The sequence below is a fragment of the Gymnogyps californianus genome, chromosome 5 (assembly GCF_018139145.2).
Source record: "Gymnogyps californianus isolate 813 chromosome 5, ASM1813914v2, whole genome shotgun sequence".
Lineage (NCBI taxonomy): Eukaryota > Metazoa > Chordata > Aves > Accipitriformes > Cathartidae > Gymnogyps > Gymnogyps californianus.
In genome coordinates this window covers 57472672-57496152 of record NC_059475.1, presented here as the reverse complement: position 1 = coordinate 57496152, position 23481 = coordinate 57472672, and the positions used below count along the sequence as shown (strand labels likewise).

Sequence of the window (23481 nt, the reverse complement as noted above, 5' to 3'; positions counted from 1 at the left end):
CATTGAACTTAACTTCTGAACCTAGTGTATTTGTTTTATACTATTACCTCAGGCAAAAATGGTTCTAATTTCAAGAGAGACTAATTAGAAAAATGCATCAATGGTTTTTTCCTTGGAAACTGGTGCACAGATGCCATCCAGTGGCTCTGCTGAGAATTACAGCCCAGCTCTAGGAAAGGGCTTTTTTTTTTTACTTTAAAACAGCAATTATGAAAATACTGCAACTCATCAGAGGCTTTGGGTTTTTTTAATTCCTGTCTTTCTCCCCCCTACCGCTTTATTTTTTCTTACAGGTTGTCTGGCGAAAGCTGGGTGATGCTGCGAGCTCCAAACCCTCCATCAGGCAACATCTTTCGGGAAACCAGTTCAAGGGTCCCTTGTAGGAACACCGTCCCGGAGGCTGGAAGTGATTGATTCTGTGAAGACTAAAGATGCTGAGCTCAGCGTTTCTGGCTGCCTGTTCTTTGGGAGTTGGGGTTGAGTTTTTTTCAGGGTTTCCTTTTTTCTTTTCTTTTTTTTTTTTTTGGCTTTTTTTGTAACAATAGTGTAAATATGGCAGCTAAAGGCCTGATTTCCAGGCTGTGGTGCTCTGGAACTACTGTTCAATGGGTAACCATCCAATAATGCCAGACTTGCATCATTTGTATTGTAGTTCAAACCTGCTTTGTTGTAATGGTCTGTTTGTAGAATTAACTAACTCAAGAGAATTTCTAAGAGGAACAAGAAAGAACCCTTAACCTGCAGAGAAGTCACAGTTTGTATCGCTCCGGTCCACCTGCTTGTCAATGATTCATAGCTGGATTAGTGGCTCCAGGCAGCACTTTCCAAGGAAAGAGCAATTTGAATTTGTTGGCTTACTGCCTGCCAAGCTCCTGAGCTGCTAACACTTTTTTTGGAGGTCCTTATTTTGAAGAATGACATGCAACTGTTTTCACAAGGCGCTGTGTACAATATTGAGTGGCGAGCTAAAAACACTGGTACCACTCTGTACGTTGTACAGTGGTACTCATCACACAAGCGTACAGAAAGGCTTGAGACTCCGTATCAGCTGTTAATGAACTATTTTTCATGAACAAATGACACAAGATTTCTGCAGTCGTAATGTGAATGAACTGAAGTCACTTAGCCACACACCAGTATTCCCTACAAATATGGCAACACTTTTCCTGTAAAGCTTTTACTACAAAGTAATTCAGCAGAAACTGCCATCCTAACAGTGCTTATGGCTTTCACAGGATCTTCGAGAGCAGCTCATCTTTCACGTAAGGAAGATTTGGGTATTTTTTTTTAATGTTCTTGCTGGATCCCTCACCTGTGCTGGTTCCTGTGTAAGGTAACCAAACAACAACCTTGCAGAGCTGAATAAAAACTCCATAAACACGGGCTGTTGGGTGAGACTACTTCCTGCCATTCAAGCTTTATTTTTGTTAATGAACCAAAACAAGTGGGTTTTTCCTTCTTCTAATGGTTGTATATAAAACAATGGGACTTATAAATTTTGCTATTGTGGAGTAGCTGCTTGTATAGTTGTAAGAATTTGACCCCCTTTTCCAAGTTGTCACAGCAGCTGTCCCTGTATTTTATTAGATGTTCTTTCCCAATAGTCCAAGGAAGTGGGGCTTGGTTATTAAAATAATTGGTGTAAAATAATTTTAAAGACGGGCATGTGAAAAGATCAAAGCCTCCTCTTCAAAAGTTGCATCAATTTTAGTGATTAGTTCGAAGATTTAATGACCTCAAACAAACGCCATCACTTTCTTTTTATTCTCCATAAGAATCAGTCACAGCTACAGACAGCTGAATTAGCTGGACAGGTTCTTCCTCTTAAATTAATCTGTTCTACCAGTTGAGTTCTTGACTTGTGGTATTGTATTAACATGGAGCACTGATACAATACAAAAGAGCCCGTGCTGCAAGTTATGAAAGGTAATTGGTCCCATGGTATACAATCATCTAGCTGCCTGGGTAAAGAATTTGGAGTGTCAGGGTTGAGATCTGTAACCAGTAAAAACACAGAGACAGAATACAACCAAACTACATAGTAACCGGTAAGAGTAAGCACCGCTTCATTATTCATTGCAGAAATAAAAATGTAACAGTCAAGATGAGTAGGTTATTTGAAAAAAAAACCAAACCAAGAACCACCCCCAAAACACACACGCATACTCTCACTCACACACTCTCACTCACACACTCACCAGTAGTTGAGCTAGCTAACTCTAAGCCTAATAATATTTACTTCCAGTGTGTCTGGAAAAATCCATTCTAGAGTCTGACCGTCTCCTTTAAAATATGGCATCTTTAGAGGAATCTGGATTTCCTCCTCTTTGCTTTTTCTTTTGACCTCTGGTTTCTAGTCACCATTGATTACTTGTCTTCCTCCTGTTACAATTTATACCTTGAGATTTTTGTTCCAGAAAAGGTGATGTAAAGCAGAGGCATCATCCTTCCTTAACATCTAATGTCGAACAGAGGGTTACTTTAATCTATCTGCTTGAAAGCCCATTTTAATTTTGGTGGCGTCTAATCGCTGGATTAAGCAGAGAATTTAAGCTTATTGGGAACAAGGTTAATTTACGTCAGTGAATTTTAAGTAAAGCAATGCAAATGTTGCCAGTGCTTGTAGAGTTAATTGTGTTGATGACATGCTTGCTATTTTGGGAGTATATTAGACTAGCAGGTCCTCTCAACAAGACAAGAGCTACGCTAATCAGATGACTAGTCTCACCAGCTATGTAATTCTCATTCAAATATTCCCTGCTATTAAATCTCTCTCAAAATCTATTCAATGACTTCAAGCAAAGCTTGTTTTGTTCCACCTGCACATCTCACCTACAAGGGAAATAGTGGTGCGATTGAGGTCCATTAGCACTGCAAATCCTAAAGAGCCAGTTTACAGGGTAGCCAGTAGTTCATCTGAACAATCTTTATGCTCTTAGGGTATATCCCATTTTTTTTAAGATTCCATTTGGCAGCATAAATCTTCAATGCAAGATGTGCATCATTGATGTTGCAGAATAATACAACAGTGCTGTACGTTGGGGTGTTATTGTTTGGGGGTTTTTAGGCTTGCTACTCTTCATACTTGGCTCCATTTGAGCTATAAAGTGTCTTCCTGGGGTAAAATGACGCTCAATGACTTTACAGGATGACTTGGGTGCTGAATTTGCAGTTGTCTAAAAAGATGTTTTATATGCATATTTAAATTCACTTACCTATGCGCTAAGTCTTCAGTGAAAACTACCTGAGGAGCTTTGTACATTAAGTTGGAGGGGAGCATCCCTTGAAATAGCGGCCATTGAGTTGATGTATCTGGGGCGATAGTCCAAGTTAATTTCCTCAAGATTGAAGCCCTGGGTTCTGCAATCTTCTGGCAAAGGAAGCATCCACTGTTTACAAATGGACTTTGCTTGCTTAAGGAGAGTAAAATCACATCCTTGACTTTTGTTGGAGTGACTGAAATAAGCAGCATTTCCGTAACAGTTTCTGAAATGCTGTGGTGTAACCAGCTTCAGTTGGCTCGCTGCACCTTGATAAGACTGCTGAGCACAACCTTGTTTGAGAATGGCACATTTTTATCCAAATATTAGATATTAAAAGAAATCAGTGTTAAAGTGACCTTTTATCTTTTTAGAAACCGTGGGGGAAGAGTACTACTGATCTTTTTCAAAGTGCATGACTGTAAAGTGATAAAATTGTATATTTTTCATAATGTGGGGAAAGTCTATTTGTGCTGCTTTAGAAATCAGTTTAAAGTTTGATTTCTGTTAAACCTGTGATCTTACAGCCCTGCTATATTTTCTGTATATGATTTACAAAGAACTGGAAAAGTTAGCACCTGCTGTTGTGTATATAGCAAAATTCTTTAGACCTTAGCACGCGTTTTTACCTATTATTGAACCACTCTGGCTTTTTTGGGGAGGGAAAGTAATAGTACAGATTTTTTTGATAATGTGTGTAAAACATTCATTTGAAATATTTTAGTAAAAATGAAGTAAGAGATTGATTGTGATAGTGTATACTTCTAGTTGAATAAAATAAAATACTTTCTTTTTAAATAAACTGATGAATAAGATTTGGGAGACCACTGCTGAAATATCTTGCAGTAAGTACCATAGTTACGAATTTTGAACTAATATGAAAAACCTGGAAATCCACTAATTCAGAACCAATTTTATTTGGGTAGATGTGAATGAAGTAGTCCCATTTATAACCAGGATGTACATCACAGTAGGTTGTTACATTCAGACTTCCACACTTAGAAAATATATATATTATGTACAGGAATTTGCAAATAGGTGTAAACATACAATACTTTAAGATATCAGTACATTCCAAAACAAAAATATCAGCAAGGCAAACACCTCAAAATGATTCCAGTCAGCTAGCATTCAGAATCTCTCTTAAATAAAGTAGCTTTTATGCTTGACATCGTGTTGTTTTAATTATTACTAAAAATGAAGTTTCTTATTATAGATCAAATTTCATGGTATCTGGCTATTTCGATACTCAAAAATAGGCACTGATTTCTAGAAGGAAATTTTCTTCTTACTGATACAATTGAGCCAATATGGCTGGTTTTGCTAGTACAAAGTAAACCAGTGCTGGCATAACTCAAGACAATTTGAACTTAAGTCAAATGTATAAAGTTAGAATAGATACTGCAAAGCTGATTAAAATCTAGAAGCCTATATAACTCACCATAAACAATACTGCAAACAGATCAGCTAAATTTTCATTTCACCTCCTCATTTCTTCATCTAAATTATACAAATTACCCTCCTCTTCATCTTTACAAAGTAGGTTCTGGCTAGCTACTCCTGCCTAGTCAACATAAAGGGATATCGTGCAAATTACCTCATGCTATCTCATCCATGTAGCACGTCCAAGTCCTGCTACAGGTGGCATACCAGGTGGTGGAATTGGAGGTGGTACAGGCGGCTGTCCACCTGGGGGAACAGTAGGCGGGGGGTAACTAGCTGGTGGCATTCCCAGCCCTGGAGGTGGATGAGGTGGTACTGCATGAGTTGGAGGCAGTCTTGGAGGTGGGAAATTAGGGTTGTATGTAGGTGGAGGAGGATATCCAGGAGTAGGAGGTGGAATATTGGGCGGGGGGAATGAAGTAGGGGGTGGAGGTGGAACTGGTGGCGGAGGGTTGGGAGGATAGACATGAGGATGATATGGTAGATGAGTTGGTGGTCCATAGGCCGGTGGTAAAGCTCCGTAAGTTGGTCCTTCTGTTTTCATCATTGACTGAAGACTTTGATAACCCTCCCCTGACATGTAAGAATTTGTAGTAGACATCCCTGTAATGTAACTGGTGGGGGGTGGGGGCGGGGGACGATGCGGCAGAGGTGGAGGTTGGTGTACTGGGGCAGGATGAGCAGGGGGAGGAATCTGGACCTTTGGCATGTCTACTGAGTCCACAGTAGTAGATTGCTCTGCTTCTCCCATTGAAACTGCAGTTGTCAAAGGAGGCTTGCGCTCTGGAAAAGAAAATGTCATTTATTTTTTTGAAGGACAGTGGCAATAACAGCTTCTGAATACTTTATATTTTTCTTCCAGTTAACATATCAAAAGAGGACTCAATTCTCTAAGTTTCTGAATGCCATATGGTATCCAGTCAGACCTTCTTATGTCACTAGAAAATAACTAAGCTGCCTAACAAAGCTCCAAGGTCAGCTTTTCCCATTCTAAAAGTTAAATACATCTTCCCTTCTTACTACTATTTTCTTATAATTTAATTATTGTTCTACAATCAGCAGAAATTAGCAGACTGGATGGACAGAATCACAACTAGCAGATTTAAAAAGTCATGGGACCCAAGATACCAAAAATCTTTTGATCAGTGCTTCAATCTTCTTTAGTCCAGGCCTCCTTTCTACCTCTTTTATACTCCAGGATTACCCTCTGCACTTCACTTGCCTCCCATGTTGGGAAATATTATTTGAGAATACAGGCCAAAGTCTTAAGTCTTTAACACTCAGTTCTAAACCTGTTTACCAAAAGAAAGAAAAAAGAAAACTGGAGGGTAAGTAAGAAAGTGCAATAGATTGCTTGGGACATAAAATCTGATCATCTTTGTTCCACTGATTAGTTTCAAGGAACTCAGTACCTGACAGTCTGGGGAAGTTCATAAAAAGGTCAGAATTTTACAGAACTATACTTGGCCATTTCTGGGAAGAACATGCTTTAAGCTGTCTTCTCTTTAAATAAGAATCTTAAATATATATTTTTCCTCTTAATGCAGACATTATAAAGTAAGGAATACCACAATAAGAAGACTGACCTAATGGCAACATCTCTGTACGGTCATACAGTCAGTATTAAAATGCCCAACAAAAAAGAGTTTGGGTCATCTTGACATCCATCTTGCTTGCATATATAAGCATCTAAAACATTGTTCAGTAAGAAAAGTTATTTAGAAGCAGATATAGAGCAGTCATTTCCAGTGACATGCAACAACTAAACTGACAATGCTAAACGGAATGTGAGATAAATCCACGTTCTAGTACTTCTATTCATTTGGTCAATAAACATTCTTAGTTTTCACCTGATTTTTCCTCAGAGCCCCAAAAGATAAGAGTTGGCCTCTAAAGACTGTTCTCAAGATGTTTCAGTGCTTATACAATGATTTGCTTGTATAAACAAATTCTAAGAGGAAAATTTTAGATAACAAGGGAAACAAATTCATTACCTGCCTAAATAGGATTTACCTTATCTAAACAGTCATAATTTTAACAGCAGAATTGTCCCCTGGGACAGCTACATAATTAGATCATGCAAGGTGGGTATGCTGGCTGTGGTACCTATCATTTCAATGACGTCTAGCTCCTAAATTATAGCAGGCAATAATTTCCCCATTTGCTCATTTTCAGAATCATTCTGGATGCAAGATGTGCATTCAAGATTTAACAACTGAAGGAATAATGAACATGATATTTAGAAGAACCCCTTCACTCTTAATTAGATTTTAACAAATGGGAAAAATGGTCCTACCATATTTCAGAGCACTGTTTTTCTCTCTTGTAGTTCCCTGTTAGAAGCTGTCATCTTACAGTTACATTATGGACCATGCTCTATAAAATATTTATGTCATATTTAAGGGTCACTGGAAGGACAGCTAACGCATCAAGGTGCTGGAGGCATATTTTTATGAGAGTACAGTTTATTTTGCAAACATAAGGCATGTGTGCAGTGTTAAAGTTCTCCAGCAGATGAAAGTCCTCTTTTGGGACACAGCAAAGAAAGTATTCCCCTTCTTGTTTAGAAGTTACACACCTGCAGAATTTCTATACTAAAGATGTAATGTGGAGGACTTCTATAGGAGAGTTGGAAGCTACTCTAGTAATATAGTAATATAATATGGCATCTGCCGTCCTTTTGAGAACGTAAGTCCCTTTTTGCCTGCTAGTGACAATTAGTTTTAGTCTTCTAGGCCTTTAACAGTCGCACCTTTGTTTTGCTTTTGTCCACCTAGTATAGTCTTGTTTCCATCATAACTTTTTTGCTTCTGTCTGGAAAAGCCTGTGCTACTAAGATGAAATTCCCTCTAGAGCTTATCTACCTCATGCTTTTACTTGCCGAGCTGATTAATCAAGGCAACAACCCCTGCCCCCACACTGTTACCACCATCTGAATGAAAAGGCAATTAATGGCAAGAGTAAAGGTGTTCAAGAAAATAAAAGCTTACCTGGAGGTGGATGTGCAGGAGGTATTGGTGGATGTGAAGTTTCAATTTTAGGAATCTTAGATGGTGGTGGTGGTTCTAAAAAACATTTGGAAGTTCCTAATTGGCTATTGCTCTGCAATATTTTCCAAATTCCAACTCTGGTCTCATGCTAATGATTATCATATCATATTACACTATGCAAAAGTACAGTGGAAATCCTACATACTAGGTATGTTTAATAAAGAAAACTAAAATCAAGACCTTTATATAAATAAAGTGGCATCAAGTATCACATACAAGTCTTCCAAAAGAACACATGCCTAGAAGTTCAAGCTATGTATTTTATAACTAGAGACAAATTGTCCCAATGACAGTATGCAAGTGAAGATGAGCACGTGTACATTTTCTAGCACAAAAGCGTAACTTGTAAATAGTTAAAACAAATCTCAGAAGAAGTTGAACTATGCTCTGCTAGGGGAACGTGTGTCTAGAAATCAAACAAAATGGCAATTGCACAGGAGAGAGAAGGGAGAAGAATCTATGGAATCTATCTGCAGAGCCAGAGAGGGAGAAGTGCCAGACTTACTTAGGAAAGGTTACAGAATCACATCCTAGCTATCCTGAAATACATTGTTCCAAAACAGCAAAATGAAGAAAAAAACCCAAACAAACAAAAAGAACTAGATGTGATCACTGCAGTGAAGCATTTAAGCTAGACTATATATTGATACAAAATGCCTTTTACTGGCAGCCATGCCAACAACTGATTACAAATGTCACTGATTACCAACAGACATATTACTAGTGCAGCTACTTAATGACATGGTACCTTCAGTCACTTCAAGCTCCCACAGCTCGCTGAAGAACTACTCCAAATGATGCGTGGAGTTATAAATTGAGAGTTGAGTAGTTTAGCAAGACTTCTACTCAACAGACTGTATTAAGGGACTCTTGGGGCACAGTTATACTCCATTTTTTCAAGTTTTGCAGTTAGGAACATTTTAAAAATAGTTACAGTATATATTTGAAGACTCATTATTAGGATCAAAATAGTTTAGAACTGCCAAGCCTGTAAGCAAACAAACTAAGTGCATGTCAGCAAATTACTTATTCTGGTTAAAACAGTAAAATGAAAGCAATATGCATAGAATATTAACATTTACCTGATGTCTTTGTTTCTTCTTTTGGAGATACAGCCTGTTAAAAAAAAAAAAAAGGAAATAAGACCATTGCAAAATACAACACATTTTAAAATGGTAACAAGCAAGCAAAATAGGAAACAACTTACAGCCTGCTGAAGAGCTTTTGTACAGATCTGACTAAACCAGAACCAGCTTCCAACTGAGAACCAGTTTCCTCCTCCCTCCCCTAAAAAGAGGCAGGACAAACCCTTTATTTGTGCCTATATTTTTATTAGGAGGCTAATAATGTCCAATCTCTTTAGCCAGATGCAACACAAACACTGAACAAAGTCAAATCACATTGGGAAAGCCCAGCTTAACTGGCAGAATGAAAAGACTGAAAAAATAGCAGCTATTTTAGGTACAGCATTTCCTGCTGTGTTCGCTGTTGAGTATTACATCTCGTTTAATTTATTTATCATCCACTGCACATATGTCACGGTCCGGTACACTGCTCACTGAGCTGAAAGCAAGAGACTTGGCCTCTGTTCCCAATTCTGCTTTGACCTGTCATTCAACCTTTGCCAAAATCACTTCAGGCCTTTATGCTTTATTTACCAGGACAGGAGGGCAGTGAAAGTGTTGCTCAGTGTAAAACATTTCAGAAGCCTTCAGATGGAAAGCATTGTATAAAAGCCAAATGTTATGCCAGAAAAAAAAAATTTACGCACACTGAGCAAAACCCACAAAACACCTCACATCATCCTTCCAATCACAAGTTTTTGGCTGGGTTTTTTTGTTGTTGTTTTGTTGTGGTTTTTTTTAAAGAATCACAGACAAGGCAGTAAGAAAAATCTTTCCAGCTTACTTAGTCCAACTGAGATGGCTAGTTGATGGTCTTTGAGAAAAGCAGAAAACCTAACTGAAATTTTAAGTACAATAAGCTTAGTTACAAATGTATTTAAAATCAATGATAAAAGTCAGAGGGGTGTGGCACATAGCTTCTCTGTCTTTTGAATGAAAAGTTTTTTCAAGGGACTATTTACCTCTAGTAGCTTTACCTTCACGAACTGTTGCTCAGTTCCCATCACTTTACTTTCCACAGCAAGAATGGACATACATTTCACTCCAACTTGAACAATGAATTTTCCTTAATTCTGATGGGTATTCTCAAGATTTTGCTGTCCAATAAAAAGGTACCTAAGGCCTGCTTGAGGCTACCTCATTCTTATATTCCTTTGACAGTCATTTCAATTCATCTCCAGCCATCTTCCAGCTACTTTCCTGCTTTTTAAGGACAATCTTTATCTTCCCATTCCAAACATACATACTTTTCTTGGTGACTCTCACAGACTCATCTGCTGCCTTCATTTTACTTGGGTGGTCTTCTCTCGATTTTCTAAGCACTAAATTCCTTGCCTGTAAAACTGCATGCAAACATCAGATCTCCCCACACTTTCAAATAGAAGCAAGTCTCCACTACTTATTGCAACATTTCCAAAAATCACTCATTCTGTGAAGTCAGTTGATCAATTCAAGCGGCAAGCAATTCAATTGTTGTGCATTTGTTAAAATGGAGCAATGTTCAGAAAATAATGTCATTAGGTACACCATTAGAATGGAACAAGCAACTGGAGCCAAATAGCTCGTGTGACAGAAAAACAAACATGAGTTTAAACTTTATGCTAAAGGAAGGAAAAAAAAAAAAAAGGAATCAAGAAGCAACAAAACCAAAGCCTACAAAAATTTAAATCACTTCTCTAATAATGGCAGCTGCTAAAATAGAGATGAGGTTTTTTTTGGTCCTTCTACTGCACTGTAGTTTGTATTGCTCCAGCCATGACATCGCAGGGTCAACATTATTTATTAGCATGCTGACTGTTATTTAATACTTTCATAATAAGCTCAATCCATACCACAATGGAACTGTTCTTTTAGTGCTGTTTCTATGTGCATTAAAATTGTTCCCATTAACAATTTCTAGTGTAATCAAACTAAATATACTATTTACATCTAATGATTCACCAGTATATTTTTAGTGAAGTCAACTGAACATTCAAGTGCTCTTCATCACTAGAGATGTAGAGGATGTGCAGATGCTTTAGACATCTGGTATGGGTCTGTAAGGCATGGGCCAATGCCTCAGCTGCTTGAAAGTATGTTGGCTCAGTAGAAGGTAATGGAGTTATAAGAGTTCATGTAAATGGAAAATCTGGCCTCCAGGAACAAAGTGTATTTATGTTCTGTACAAACCAAAGAAGTCATGCAAAGCCCTACTTATAGAAGGAGGCAAAAAATTTTAAGTAAGGTTTATGGTACATCGAACTGAAGAACATTTTAGAAGCACCAAGTAAATCTTTCAAACACTACACATCTTGTTCTCCTAGACTGCTTTCTGGAGAAAGAATGATTTCAGATCATCACATTTGCTTTTCTCAAATTTGTGCTGTTTGTGCTGTTCTCCTACAAAAGTCCTACTGAGTCACCCTTTGCTTTATATTTGTTCTGGATGCCTACAGTGTACCAGGACTTACCTTTTTATCTGTACTATTCACTTCCTTAATTATTAGGTGATGGACTTCAAACTTAATTTCAAGAATAGGTAAGTTGCTCTGAGGGCTTGACCAGAGGCGATTGTTAAACAACAACAGATACTATTCATGCAAAAGGCATCACTTTTTTCCATGAGGTAGTTCATTAACACATGGGATGGGCTGAAATCAGTAGTACGGTAAAGGTAGAGCCTTTACATGAATGAACGAGCATCCATAACAACTTACAATCAGATGGACACACATAGAAAAATCCAAATGGTTATTTACAGTTTCTGATGTGCCAAACTGTCCCAGGCATTTTTGTTGAAGAAAAATAAGGAAAGAGTTCCCTGCCCTGCAGATCTGACAACCCAAGCAGAATTTGTGCTGATGGTAGAAAAAATGTGAAAAGAAATACATACTACCTATAAAGAGCTCTCCCAATTTTCAAACTAATTAACACATTTTATCAGCTTTCTATCCTAACAACTCTAAAGTTCAGTGCAAGAACTATATATTTCAGCGCAGATTTTTTCCTCTAGTAGTAGGCTATATCTTGCAATTACAAGACCAAGGTTTTACAGAGTTACATTTTTCTCTTTTTTGGGAGGCTGCTATCATGAAGATGCTGCACTCTTCCAATTCCATTTCATTCTATCATTTGTTGCTTCTTCCTGGGTTTTTGGTTTCGTTTTTTTTTTTTCCCCTTGATGTCTGTTCTCTAGTTTGGGCATGCAGTAATTACAAGTTAGAGCAAAAGCTGTAAAAGCTGTACAAAATTTACTTCCTAAATGGACTTGTTCCAAAGATTTTACTTCTGAAAACACTCTTCTTACTAAGTACATGCGAGAAGATTTGGGTAACACTTTAACACTTTTTTTTGATAACTTACAAGTGAAAAAAAACAACCTCACAGAAAGTGTAGATTAAAGACTGAAAGCTTCATTTGAACTTGATGACTGTGGAAAAGCACTCAGAGTACTTGTGATATTATCCAACTGCCAATGTACCTTCTTATTTTCAATGATGACGTGATAATACAGACAAAGTGAGACTTTAATGCATGATGCATTTATAGGCTTCTACTGTTACTAGATTGTTTTGAAAGACTTCTAAGAATTTTGACATACTTTTAGAAGTCACCATTCTCTTACATTTGTAACCAAAGACCAGAGAGTCGAATAATGTCTTCATCAGCATTGTGCACATCTCTGCATTCAGGTATGGCACGAGACCTTCCCTAAATCAAGCCTGCTTAATAGCAAAAACAATGAAATTTGATAGCACAGAACCACAAACAGTGAGAACCTTAATAGCTCATGCTGACTCAAAAGTCTCTCCACTGGTTTTGCCTCAAGTGGAATAAGAAGGTAGTATGCCAAAACTGTAAAGGCTGTTCTACACTAACATACTTGCCATATAACCAACGGAAGTCTGCCACACAAAATTAATTACCAGGCTCATTCTTTAAGCAAACACAAGTCTGCTGCACACTGCAGCCTTTAAATCAAATGGACGTCAGATCAGCTTGAAAATAAAACGCAAGTTAAAGTTCAAAGTTAAACTTACTGCTGGTCTTTTAATCTGTCTAGGAGGACTTGACTGGGGAGAGGGCTTTTTAGATTGCTGTGCTTGTGTTTGCTGCTGCTGCTGCTGTTGTTGTTGTGCTGACTGCTGTGACTCTTTTTGCTGCTGAGTCTGTGATTGCTCTGAACTCTGGGATTGCTGTGATTGCTGTACCGTAGGTGCCTGGGGTGTAGATTGAAGAGATGGTGGCTGCTGCAACTGGTGAGGAGTATGATGAGGCATTTGCTGTTTTCCCTGTGAGTACAGATCCAGGATCTGATGACAGATGTCTTAAAAAAAAAAAAAATCCAAAAGATTATACCCTCATAATGTACAAGTGTACCTTTAATACACAATTATCAACTAAGCTTTTTACTGGACATCAACTTCAGCAAAATTCACTGTAAATATTACTCACTGTTACAACGACCACAGATTTGACTTTTTTTAAAAGACTATTTTTCAATTTATACTTGCATTTCTGAGTTTCTTCTGCCTATGCTGAACAATATGTACATGTATAGGGATCTGGACGGGCTGGATCGATGGGCCGAGGCCAATTGTATGAGGTTCAACAAGGCAAAGTGTCAGGTCCTGCACTTGGGTCACAACAACCCCATGCAACGCTACAGGCCTGGGGAAGAGCGGCTGGAAAGCTGCCTGGTGGAAAAGGACCTGGGGGTGTTGGTCGATAGCTGGCTGAATATAAGCTGGCAGTGTGCCCAGGTGGTCAAGGCCAACAGCACCCTGGCTTGTATCAGAAATGGTGTGGCCAGCAGGACTAGGGAAGCGATCACCCCCCTGTACTTGGCACTGGTGAGGCCGCACCTCGAGTACTGTGTTCAGTTTTGGGCCCCTCACTACAAGAAAGACATTGAGGTGCTGGAGCATGTCCAAAGAAGGGCAACGAAGCTGGTGAAGGTCTAGAGCACAAGTCTTATGAGGAGCAGCTGAGGGAACTGGGGTTGTTTAGCCTGGAGAAAAGGAGGCCCAGGGGAGATTGAAGGAGGTTGTAGCAAGGTGGGTGTAGGTACTCTTCTCCCAAGTAACAAGCAATGGGATAGGAGGAAATGGCCGCAAGTTGCACCAGGGGAGGTTTAGATTGGATATTAGGAAAAACTTCTTCACTGCAAAGGTTGTCAAGCATTGGAACAGGCTGCCCAGGGAAGTGGTTGAGTCACCATTCCTGGAGGTATTTAAAAGATGTATAGATGTGGTGCTTAGGGACATGGTTTAGTGGTGGACTTGGCAGTGCTAGGTTAACGGTTGCACTCGATGACCTTAAAGGTCTTTTCCAACCTAAACAATTCTGTGATTCTATATGCACACCTTCCAGAAGGAGAACAAAGTGTCTTGGTATTAATATACCATGTGTCATTATTGTGTGCTTGGAGAGCCAGGTAACCACGTAACAACAGGATAGTAATACAGTAAGAGAGTGAAAGAAGATTATATGTTAAAACATACATGTCTAGTTAGGCCAGTCAAAAAAGTGTCAGGAAACTAAGTAAAGGACTAGTACTAAATTCTTCTTCCAACATGTTAGGAGCTAAAGGTCTGTAAGAAAACATGTAGGACCAACTGATAACCAGGTGCAAGAGCAGCACTCAAGGAAAAGAAAACCTTTCTAGAAAAGCTAAATGAGTTCTTTCCATGAGCATTCACTGATGCAGTGGCAGAAACTGGAGAGATTCCCATTCTACAACCCTCTTTGACAAGGATTCAGCAGAGGATCTATCTGAAACTGAAGGAACTCTGAAAAAAGCTATAATACAAACAGAGCAAGCAACCGTGTAAGAAATCATCAGAACTAGTATGGTATTCACCTAAAAGTTCTAAGAGCAACAAAGGCTAAACCACCTGAACAACAACACATACTGTTTCACTTAAAAATGCCTTAGAACCCAATGCCAGATTGTGACAAGCATCAATTTTTAAAGGTTTCTAAAGCAATTTATGGAACTAGAAATATGCTTAGCCTGACATTTGTACCGGCTAAGTCAGTAAAAACTTTAATGAAGACAAATTAGTGGCCACATAACCACAATTTACTTAACAAGAGTCAAGAAAGTTCCTGCTTTATTTTATGAACTTCCTGGGGTTCTCTCCCTCAAGAGGACAAGCAGCAGGTAAATATGAGCAATATATACACACAAAGGGAATAGTATTAAGATATCTGTATTGATGAAAAAACCCATAATTCATCCCCTATCAGAATTCACACATACACCAGAATTCATCCCCCATAATCTGTTCCTCAGCCATGGTACACCATTAAAAAAAAAAAAACCCTAGCATAATTTGTTTAAAGAGGTCAATCATCAATGAGAAAACCACTGGAAACCAGGCTCCATTAGTTCCAGTGTTCATAAAGCTGCTTATTTAAAATGGGGAGAAGGGAATCATTAAAAAGTAATAAAACACACCCCACGACAATTTAGCAGCTAATTAGCTATGTTATAAATGAAACAAGTCGTAAAGCAAATATTGACCAGAAGACTAATCATGATAACTAAATATGCTTCCAGACTAAGCCAGTCTAATAAGTTTAATTTAAAACCTGGTTATGGCATAGCACATATGACTTGAGTTACATACTCTACACATGATTATTTTGACTGAAACCTAGACAGAAAGCAATTTGCATTTACTTATGACCTAGGTCACACAGTTAAAGGAAACACTCCTCTGTTTGTGGCAAATGTTTTTCATACCTTCCAGAACATCAACAGGAACATCTTGGACAAATTGCTCCCACCATCGCCTGTACATTGGTTTTGATGTCCATTCCTGTATTTCAAACTTACACAAACGGCCTGCTAAGTACATAACTGCAACAGCTATGATCTCAGGTTCCCACTGCAGTGACAGTGTAGTGCAGAGACTGGAATATAAAAAAACCAAACCAAAACACAACCCTGAAGACAATTCTGATTGTCAAAGTACAACACTTCAATGTAGGACAGCTATAATTAACAGGGTATAAAATCCCACCACACTTTAACATCTCAGACAATTTTAATTAAGAGCCTTGTTAAACAAAAGAGTTTACAAAACAGTTTACTAAACTGTTTCTGCACTACCGCTATGATGGAACAAGGTAATTTTACACAGATAATACAGAGGGCATATGCCTACAGAAGCAATACACCGCATGGGAACATCAATTTTTGAGTTTAAAAACAGAAAACCTAACACTGTATGGGTGTGGAAGAAGAGGGAAAAGACAGCATTATATTCCAAGTATGGGCAGCTACATTCCACTGTAGTCTCACCTATAGTGTTAACTAAATATAGCGTTCATGTTCGTTGCTACACAAGTGTGCTGTCACTGCATTACACTGGTTAGGGAACGACGCACTCATTTGGATTTTAGAGTTTCCAAATGTTTTTCAATAAAATGTAAACAAGTACTAAAAAAACCCCCCACAGAACAGCCAACATGAACTTGTAAAGCAACTTGTCGAGTATGATGCAAGTTTTAGATCAAGCTGTAAAAACTGTAAAAGGTTATCTCTTGAATAGCCTTTGTCAAAGCTAATGCTAAAATAACTGATATTATTGGCATTATTGATATTAACTGAATAAGTTCCTGTCATAATCAACGTTACTGTTTCCTGATATTAATTTTAAATTACAAAATTTGTTTTTCTCTTTTTTCTTTTCCCTTTTTTCTTTCTTTTTCCTCCATAGATTCTGTAACATAGGATCTGCTTAAAGAATTTTAGATCCAGCTAGCCAGCTAAGTTTCTGCAAATTCACTGATGAATTCATTATTACGTCCTTAAATGCATCAAAATAGTAGTCTAGACAGTGGTTTAAATCCGTTTTCTCTCCAATGGGCTACATGTAACTGAAGGCCAGTGGGATACTTAAACACTGGTAGAATCAGGTCAGCAGTAAACAGTAAAAAAGACACAAGAACTAACTCTTAAAACACTGATTTCTTATTACTACTTTTATGACATTTACTTGGGGGGTGTACTGCAGCTGCATAAGAACAGAACCCCCTATTCTAAAGGCCTGTAGTGCAAAGTACAGAATTATTTTCGCAGGATCCTAGAAAACAAGTACACTTCTAATATGGTGCCTATTAAGTAAGCACAAGACAGCCTCTCAAGAACAGAGATAAGTATCATTTGAAACAATCACTCCAAATACATACTAATGTTTTCCTGAAGTGCATTTTCTTTAATTATTAAATTTCTTGAATTATTAAACACCATCTAATTCCAAGTACAGTAGTGTCCAAAGTTTGATGGATACATAACGGAAGTTTTCCCTGGCAAACTTAACAGTGAGTCAAGCTGTATTTTTGTTCCACCTGTAAGTTCATCACCTGCAAGACTGACAGCAGCTGAAGTAAACATCTCTTGACATCCAAATATGCTAAGCAACCTTATGCTCAAATTACATTTGGAGAGTTTAGACGGTATCTACAGAATTTGGAGCCACACTGGGCTACTTCAAATTATGCATATGAATAACAATGCACCTCTTTTTTAATGGTGTTCTACTGCTGGTATGACTGAAAGCAATGTATTTAGCATTTCTGAATAGTCAGGCCACTTACACATTTTCTTAAGGGTTTGCTATGGAAATTAAAAATTACATTTAACCGTCCTTGGTGAATTAACTTGCCCAACTCTGTAGAATCCTCCTTAACAAGACTAAAGCGTATCGAGTTGTTTTGTTTTTCTTTTTCCAATACCACACTACACATGAAAAGTGCTTCTACACACACACCTGTTAATCGATGTGATCCTTGTATTGCAAATCCATTATTCAAGAAATTGTAAATCTAGCGCTAAAAACAGTACTCCTCGCTGAATTTAATGGCTAGTTTACTATTACCAGAATACCGCTTGGGGAAAAAAAAAAAAAATTTACCAACATGATGGAACTGGGAAGTGACTTCCTTTCTGAGAATGTGCCACATATCTCAGATTGGGCAAGAAGACAGCTTCTATCCTGGAGATCTATAATGTGGTTTGGCCCTTTCAAACAGTAACTTTTTTTTAATGCAGCACTAAATCATTACCACAAAATCGCAAAGGTCTTAACGGTCTACTTCTATACTCATCCTAGATTGTGTGATTTGGTAATGATGGAAAGAAATAGCACTATCATGGTAATGATGGAAAGAAAAACTGATAAACACGATCAAGAAAACATATAACAAGCAGAAAACATATAACAGACATTTGTCAAAGAAATATCTAATCCCAGAATAAAGTAAGCAACAGTAACTATTTCACTTTCAAAAGGTTTCCTAGAAGTATCTTACCTGTCATTGACAAATGTCCATGCCATTTGAACCAGTTTTTGAATTTTATTTTTGTCTCCTGAAAAACAATCAGAAAAGGTGTAAGAAATAAAATTAGGAAGGACAAACAGTTTGGAATAGAATATTCTTGCACTGTTAATGTAAATTAAGTTCTGAAAATTAATAACAGGCATTACTTGCTCACCCTGTAATGTTTTACCTTTGAGTTGTTTGGCATACTTGAGAAGAAATTGGTATGGATGTTCCACTTGCAAATCAAACTTTATTGTTTGTAGTAAGATTCTTTCAAGGACCATCACTTCTTCCTAGAGAATGTTACAAAGTAACCACAATATTATTCCTTCTTTTACTCACAAATATTTTATGCTGGTATAAAGCATGACTACATAGCATCTCCAGGCAAACAGTTTGTCTGCTTTTGCTTGATTAGGGTTTGTCTCCAAGGAGAACAGAAATCTCTCCAACTTAAAACATTACTTTAAACTCAGATACTTTTTCTTCACATTTATTTGAGTCAGGAGAGGGGATGTGGTGTTTAAAATTCCTTTTCATCCATGGAGGAAAGAACTGAACCAGACACAGCATGAAAGTGCCAAATATACAAAATCACAACAAAAAGGTAAACTCTCACCACATTTCTCTCCCGGGTTTCTGCTATTTATAATATGCAAATTTTGAGAGAAGCATAGTTCTGCTAAGTCAAATACTCTAAACAGGAAACTTCTCAATACTTTTGAGATGTAGTTCTCTTACTTCACTTAAGATTTGCTATTAATTGCTTCCTAAAATGACATTAAGCCTGTCAAATATGATTTATGTCTTCCCGCCATTTCTCGCTCTGATCAGAATTACTCAAATTTACTTTAATTTGCAAAATAACATCAGAATTTACATGAAATCAAATGTAAACTTTTTATACAATTATCCCAGTAGGCTCCCAAAGCTACCTGTATTAGCAAGAATTATTTTCGTAGTTACCTATCACATTACCCAAAAGAGCCATAAAATGCATGCTGAACATATAATTTAATTTAGAACAACTGAAAATCAGCCGGTGCTCTAATGAATGTATGTCACTTTGCTGGAGTACAACAGGATGAAATCAATTTCAACATGAGTATTTTTACCTTTGGGTCATCTCCAAACTGTCCAAACTGTACATCATTTAGCAAGCTACGAGCTGTTTTAATTATATCTTTACATTTCTTAGGTGTTTCTTCAACTTTTCCTGCCAGGAAGAGACAGCAGGCTCCTGTCACCTAAAAAAGAAAGTGCTTTCAAAAAGTTGTCTGTATGTAGATATGCAATACAGTATAGCATTGTAAAAACACTGTCAGTTTCCATTAACAGTTCTGTAGAAGCTTCCCAGGAAAGACTTAATGAGCATATTAATTTCTAATTTTATTATCATGTTAATTTAAACTTTTACTTTCTCAAAGGAAAAATACAGAATTTGGAGGACTGCCTGTTTTATACAACTTTACTTCAAGGTCAGAAACCCAAAGCAGAATTTGTCCTGGTTCAGCACTGTCTGTCAAGCAGCTTTAAGAAGGTATTACACTTCTTTTTTTCTTTTAGCCAATACAGGAGTGCCAGAACTATAGCTGTTACTCTTTCTAAAGAACAGTATCAGCAAGACATAACTGCAATGTCAATATAAATACGTTTCTAAGCAGAAATAGAAATGTGTAAACAAGCAAGAACAGTGTATTTTAAGCTGTAATGATTAAAAGATAAAACGCTTATTTTTTATCATTCAGAATGGTGGCCAGCAGTAGTACCCAAGTGACTTATCACCATTTCAAATAGTCCATGCCTACTGCAATCACTGTCTTAAGTCATCAATATTGTAAATACTTACATATCTTGGGAATTGTTTGAAGGAATGAAACATATAAAACCGATGGAAATAAATTATTCCGGTTGCTAGAGTATCATAATGTCTGTGGTGCAGAGTAAGGACTTTCAAACAGGGCATAAAACAAATTCAAAACCAAACATGCACAAAGGAAAAGATACATTCTGCTGTATCAAGTACCTCAAGTAATTGTCCATTCAGTGACCAGTTAGAAAACACTGCAAGTAAAGCAGGAGCTTTAGAAAAAAAAAGCCACAAAACCTCTTAAGGCTGTGTAAATACTATGATTCAGCCCAGATGCAGTTGATACCTGAAGCAATTATTGGAAGCGTGCAAAGTCCTGATCATGTTTATAGGAGGATCCACGCAAGTTCATCCTCGTGTTAAACCACACGTGCTTCAGACAAGGTCAAAACCAGCGGCAGGTACATGAAGGAACAGAGTAATTATCACTTCACATTAAAGTGTTGGTGTGGAGGAAAGTTACTAACTATTCACACCTACAAATGCAAATAAAATCTGAACATGCTCCCTACTCTTCTCTTTAAGGAGAAGAGTAAAATTTCATCTTCACCAGGTTTTATTAAACAAAGAACTGAGGAAATTAAAAGAAGCATAGGAATATAGGAAGCAAAAAGTTTAAGTGGCAGTCTGTGAGAGAGTGGGACAGTGGGGAGAACTTACTAATATATACAAAGTTGTAAATCCCAACCGAAACAAAAAAACCCCCCAGGAGTGGGGAGGCAGAGCTTAGAAGCCTCAGAGTCAAAATATGTAGAAAAATGAATGCAGAATTCAAAATCTGAGAAGTTACATAGATTCATGTAGTAAGAGACCGAGTTTCATAACTGCCAAAAGTTATCCTTAATTGGCAAGTCTGTATCACCTTACTTCTCTATTGCCAAAATGGTTCAGTTGAAACCTTGTTTATCCAATGAATGGATAAAAATTGTGGAACACATTATGTCAAAAGGCAAGTAAACTCAAAAAGATTTTTGATTAATGATTAAGAAACATTTGGACCTCTAACTAAGCACGTGACATTTCTCATACATTTTATTCTGAAATTCCCCATTCATAAAGACATTTCATAACAACATGAGTTTAAAGGATACAGCCCTAAACGTGTTCCCACATCGAATATGAATCTGGCCCCCTCCCTGCGGTATCGTGCCTCAGTAGCTGGATCAAGCCCTTCTAGCTGTGAGGGTGTATGTGCCAAATCTTTCTTATCCCAGTACCAACATGGCTTTGTATGGTCCAGGTTTGCCAAGTTTACAGAAGGGCTGGAATTTTCTTTATTCTCCTTCATTTATCAAAACAGAATCGTTCTTGCTTTTTAAGTTTTCAGAAAAGAAGTCTTCAGATAGTCGCTTCAGAACCTTTAAGAAAACACAAAAAGATTTCTTTAAAAATGGAGGGGACTTCCCCCTCCCCGCTCAAAGATGAGTAAAGAGGAATAATGTTTAACCTTGCCCGTTGGAAGGGACTTTTTCTATGCTCAAAGACACGTAATATTTAACCTTGCCCTTATCCTCCCCATATACTGCAAATTCAATTCAAAGAAACAGACATGTTATCTTTGCTATTACTTGTTTAATAAAGAAACTGCAAGAACGCGTTATCAACAATATCTGCTACTTCTTAGTAGAAGAACTTTCACTTACTCTGTCCACAAAATAAGGAAAAACAATTCAATGATGGTAGCAGCAAGATTTGAAAAGTTGGGGGGGATCAACTCACTATTCATAGCTAGGAAACACATTCATTAAGTCAGTCCGAATGGCAATTTAAATACCCACTTGGTCTCCCAAATATCCCTGGGTGGTAAGACAGCAGCAACCACTTGGCAAAAAGCTTCGGAAAGTGGTCTGTACTTGTGTTACTTGAAGGAAAAAAAGGTAAGAAAAGTAGTGTTCTTTCACATACCAAGATCAAGACAACTGATGTGAGTCTGTAGGGTAAGGTGGCATCTAAAATCGTCCCCAAAACAAGGCAGCTGATTACACTCAAAGAGTGTGCTACTTTCCTCTGTTTACCAGCACTGTGGGTATGTATATTTACATCACAAAGCTCTGCAGGCAACTTTCTGGTCTTTGAGTTATGACTGATGTTCAGCCACGTCTCAATTTAAAGACAGAATGAAGACTGTCTTGTTGCCTTTATTTCTTTCAGGCACAAAACTACTCTTACTGTAGTTTAATCAGCTACAGATACTATGCACAAATTACTACAGTCACCTGCAAAGGTTCGCATAACAAATAGTGATTAAACATATGACGCAATTATTTGCTCTAAGCAAAACAGTCAGAGGAAGACCTGAACTTAAAACTCTTAAAATTAAGCTGTTAATTTTCCAGATGTTTCCCTTCTGAAAACAGAAGAAAGATCACATGAACTGCCAGAAAAACAATGCCCACAATCAGCATCTTGCTCAACTTCAAAGAGTTTCACTTCTTCAGAATAAAAGAAACCGTCTTTGCTCCATGTTGTTTTTGGAAGAACCTTCAGAACTAATGGTACCAGTCACAGACCAATCCAAACTCTGTCACAAATAAGTGAATGGCTACTTAAAACTATTTCCATAACCAACAAAAGAGCGCCGTGCCACGACCACACATTCTCATCATATTTACCAAGAAAGCGTTATTTTTTACAACTGTTACAGTTCTTTTTCAGGTTATTTTGCTTCCTAACGCTCTGAACAGTTTAAAACCCCAGGAACACTAAAATCGCCCGAAGCGACGAGACCTGCTTCTATAAGCAACGACAGCATTTCTGAATACAAAATCAGGAATAAAAATCATCCATCCGAAAACATCCTAAACGAACCACCTCAAGCATCCCAATCCAAACCGTAACGACCGAAAAAAATAATGAATTTTTTTCTTCCGCCTTTTTACGCACCCCATTAATACAGAGATTTCAGGAGCTCGATCCCGGCTTTTTTACATCCTACCTTAGACGAACCAGCCGACCGAGAGCCCAGCTCCGTCCCCTACAGCCCCCAAACCGGCGGCGGGTGTTCAGTTCCTCCCAGATCCGCCCGGCCCGCCCGCCGCAGACGAGGCTGCCGGTGCCCGGGGAGGCGCTCGTTCCCCGTCCCGGCCTCCCCGCTCCCTTCCCCTCTTCCCCAGGCCCCGGCGCTCGCCAGCGGGCAGCCCGAGAGGGCTGGCGGCCCCGGCCGCCGGCGCCCCGCGGCCTCACGCAGCCGCGGCGCACTCACAGGCCACGCGCGGGAGAGGAAACCCCACCGGAGCGCGGAGCCTCTAACGACAGCGCAGCCTCGGCACCCTGCGCGCCGCCATCTTGGGAAGCAGGCCAGGCCGCTCGCTGCGTCATCACGTCGGCGTCACATGGGCATAGCGCGCGAGGACGGAGCCCCCGCTGCCTAACAGCCAATGAGAAGCGGCAACCCCCACCCCCCGGCCAATCCCTTCTCC

General features: G+C 38.5%; 2 protein-coding genes across 3 annotated transcripts in view; one reads left to right on the top strand and one right to left on the bottom strand.

Moving 5' to 3' along the window:
* The window catches only part of CCDC85C (coiled-coil domain containing 85C), a 113279-nt gene extending 112794 nt beyond the window's left edge, over positions 1–485 (top strand). Inside the window, exon 6 of the mRNA XM_050896932.1 lies at positions 294–485. Coding sequence (XP_050752889.1) covers positions 294–383 — 90 coding nt within the window. The 3' untranslated portion in view covers positions 384–485. The remainder of the gene's footprint in view (positions 1–293) is intronic.
* A 3676-nt stretch (positions 486–4161) lies between these two features.
* CCNK (cyclin K) lies at positions 4162–23354 on the bottom strand. 2 transcript variants are annotated; one of them, XM_050896930.1, is made up of 11 exons: positions 23293–23354; positions 21154–21420; positions 20042–20123; positions 19308–19439; positions 18380–18485; positions 18181–18238; positions 15608–15777; positions 12897–13183; positions 8836–8869; positions 7694–7768; positions 4162–5486 (listed from the first exon to the last, which is right to left on the bottom strand). In XM_050896930.1, the coding sequence occupies exons 2-11, from the start codon at positions 21348–21350 to the stop codon at positions 4864–4866; spliced, it is 1764 nt and encodes a 587-aa protein (XP_050752887.1). In that variant the 5' UTR covers positions 21351–21420; positions 23293–23354; the 3' UTR covers positions 4162–4863. The 2 variants fall into 2 exon arrangements, with proteins under 2 accessions (XP_050752887.1, XP_050752886.1); XM_050896929.1 differs by having other exon boundaries at positions 23265–23335.
* Between the last annotated feature and the right edge of the window lie 127 nt (positions 23355–23481).

Coding starts and splice junctions, on each gene's coding strand:
- CCNK (XM_050896930.1), bottom strand. CDS start 21,350: ATGAAGGAGAATAAAGAAAATTCCAGCCCTTCTGTAAACTTGGCAAAC. Junction 18,486..19,307: donor AGTTTGGAGATGACCCAAAG/GTAAAAATACTC, acceptor AACATTCTCTAG/GAAGAAGTGATGGTCCTTGA. Junction 5,487..7,693: donor TCCTGCACATCCACCTCCAG/GTAAGCTTTTAT, acceptor TTTCTTTTCCAG/AGCGCAAGCCTCCTTTGACA.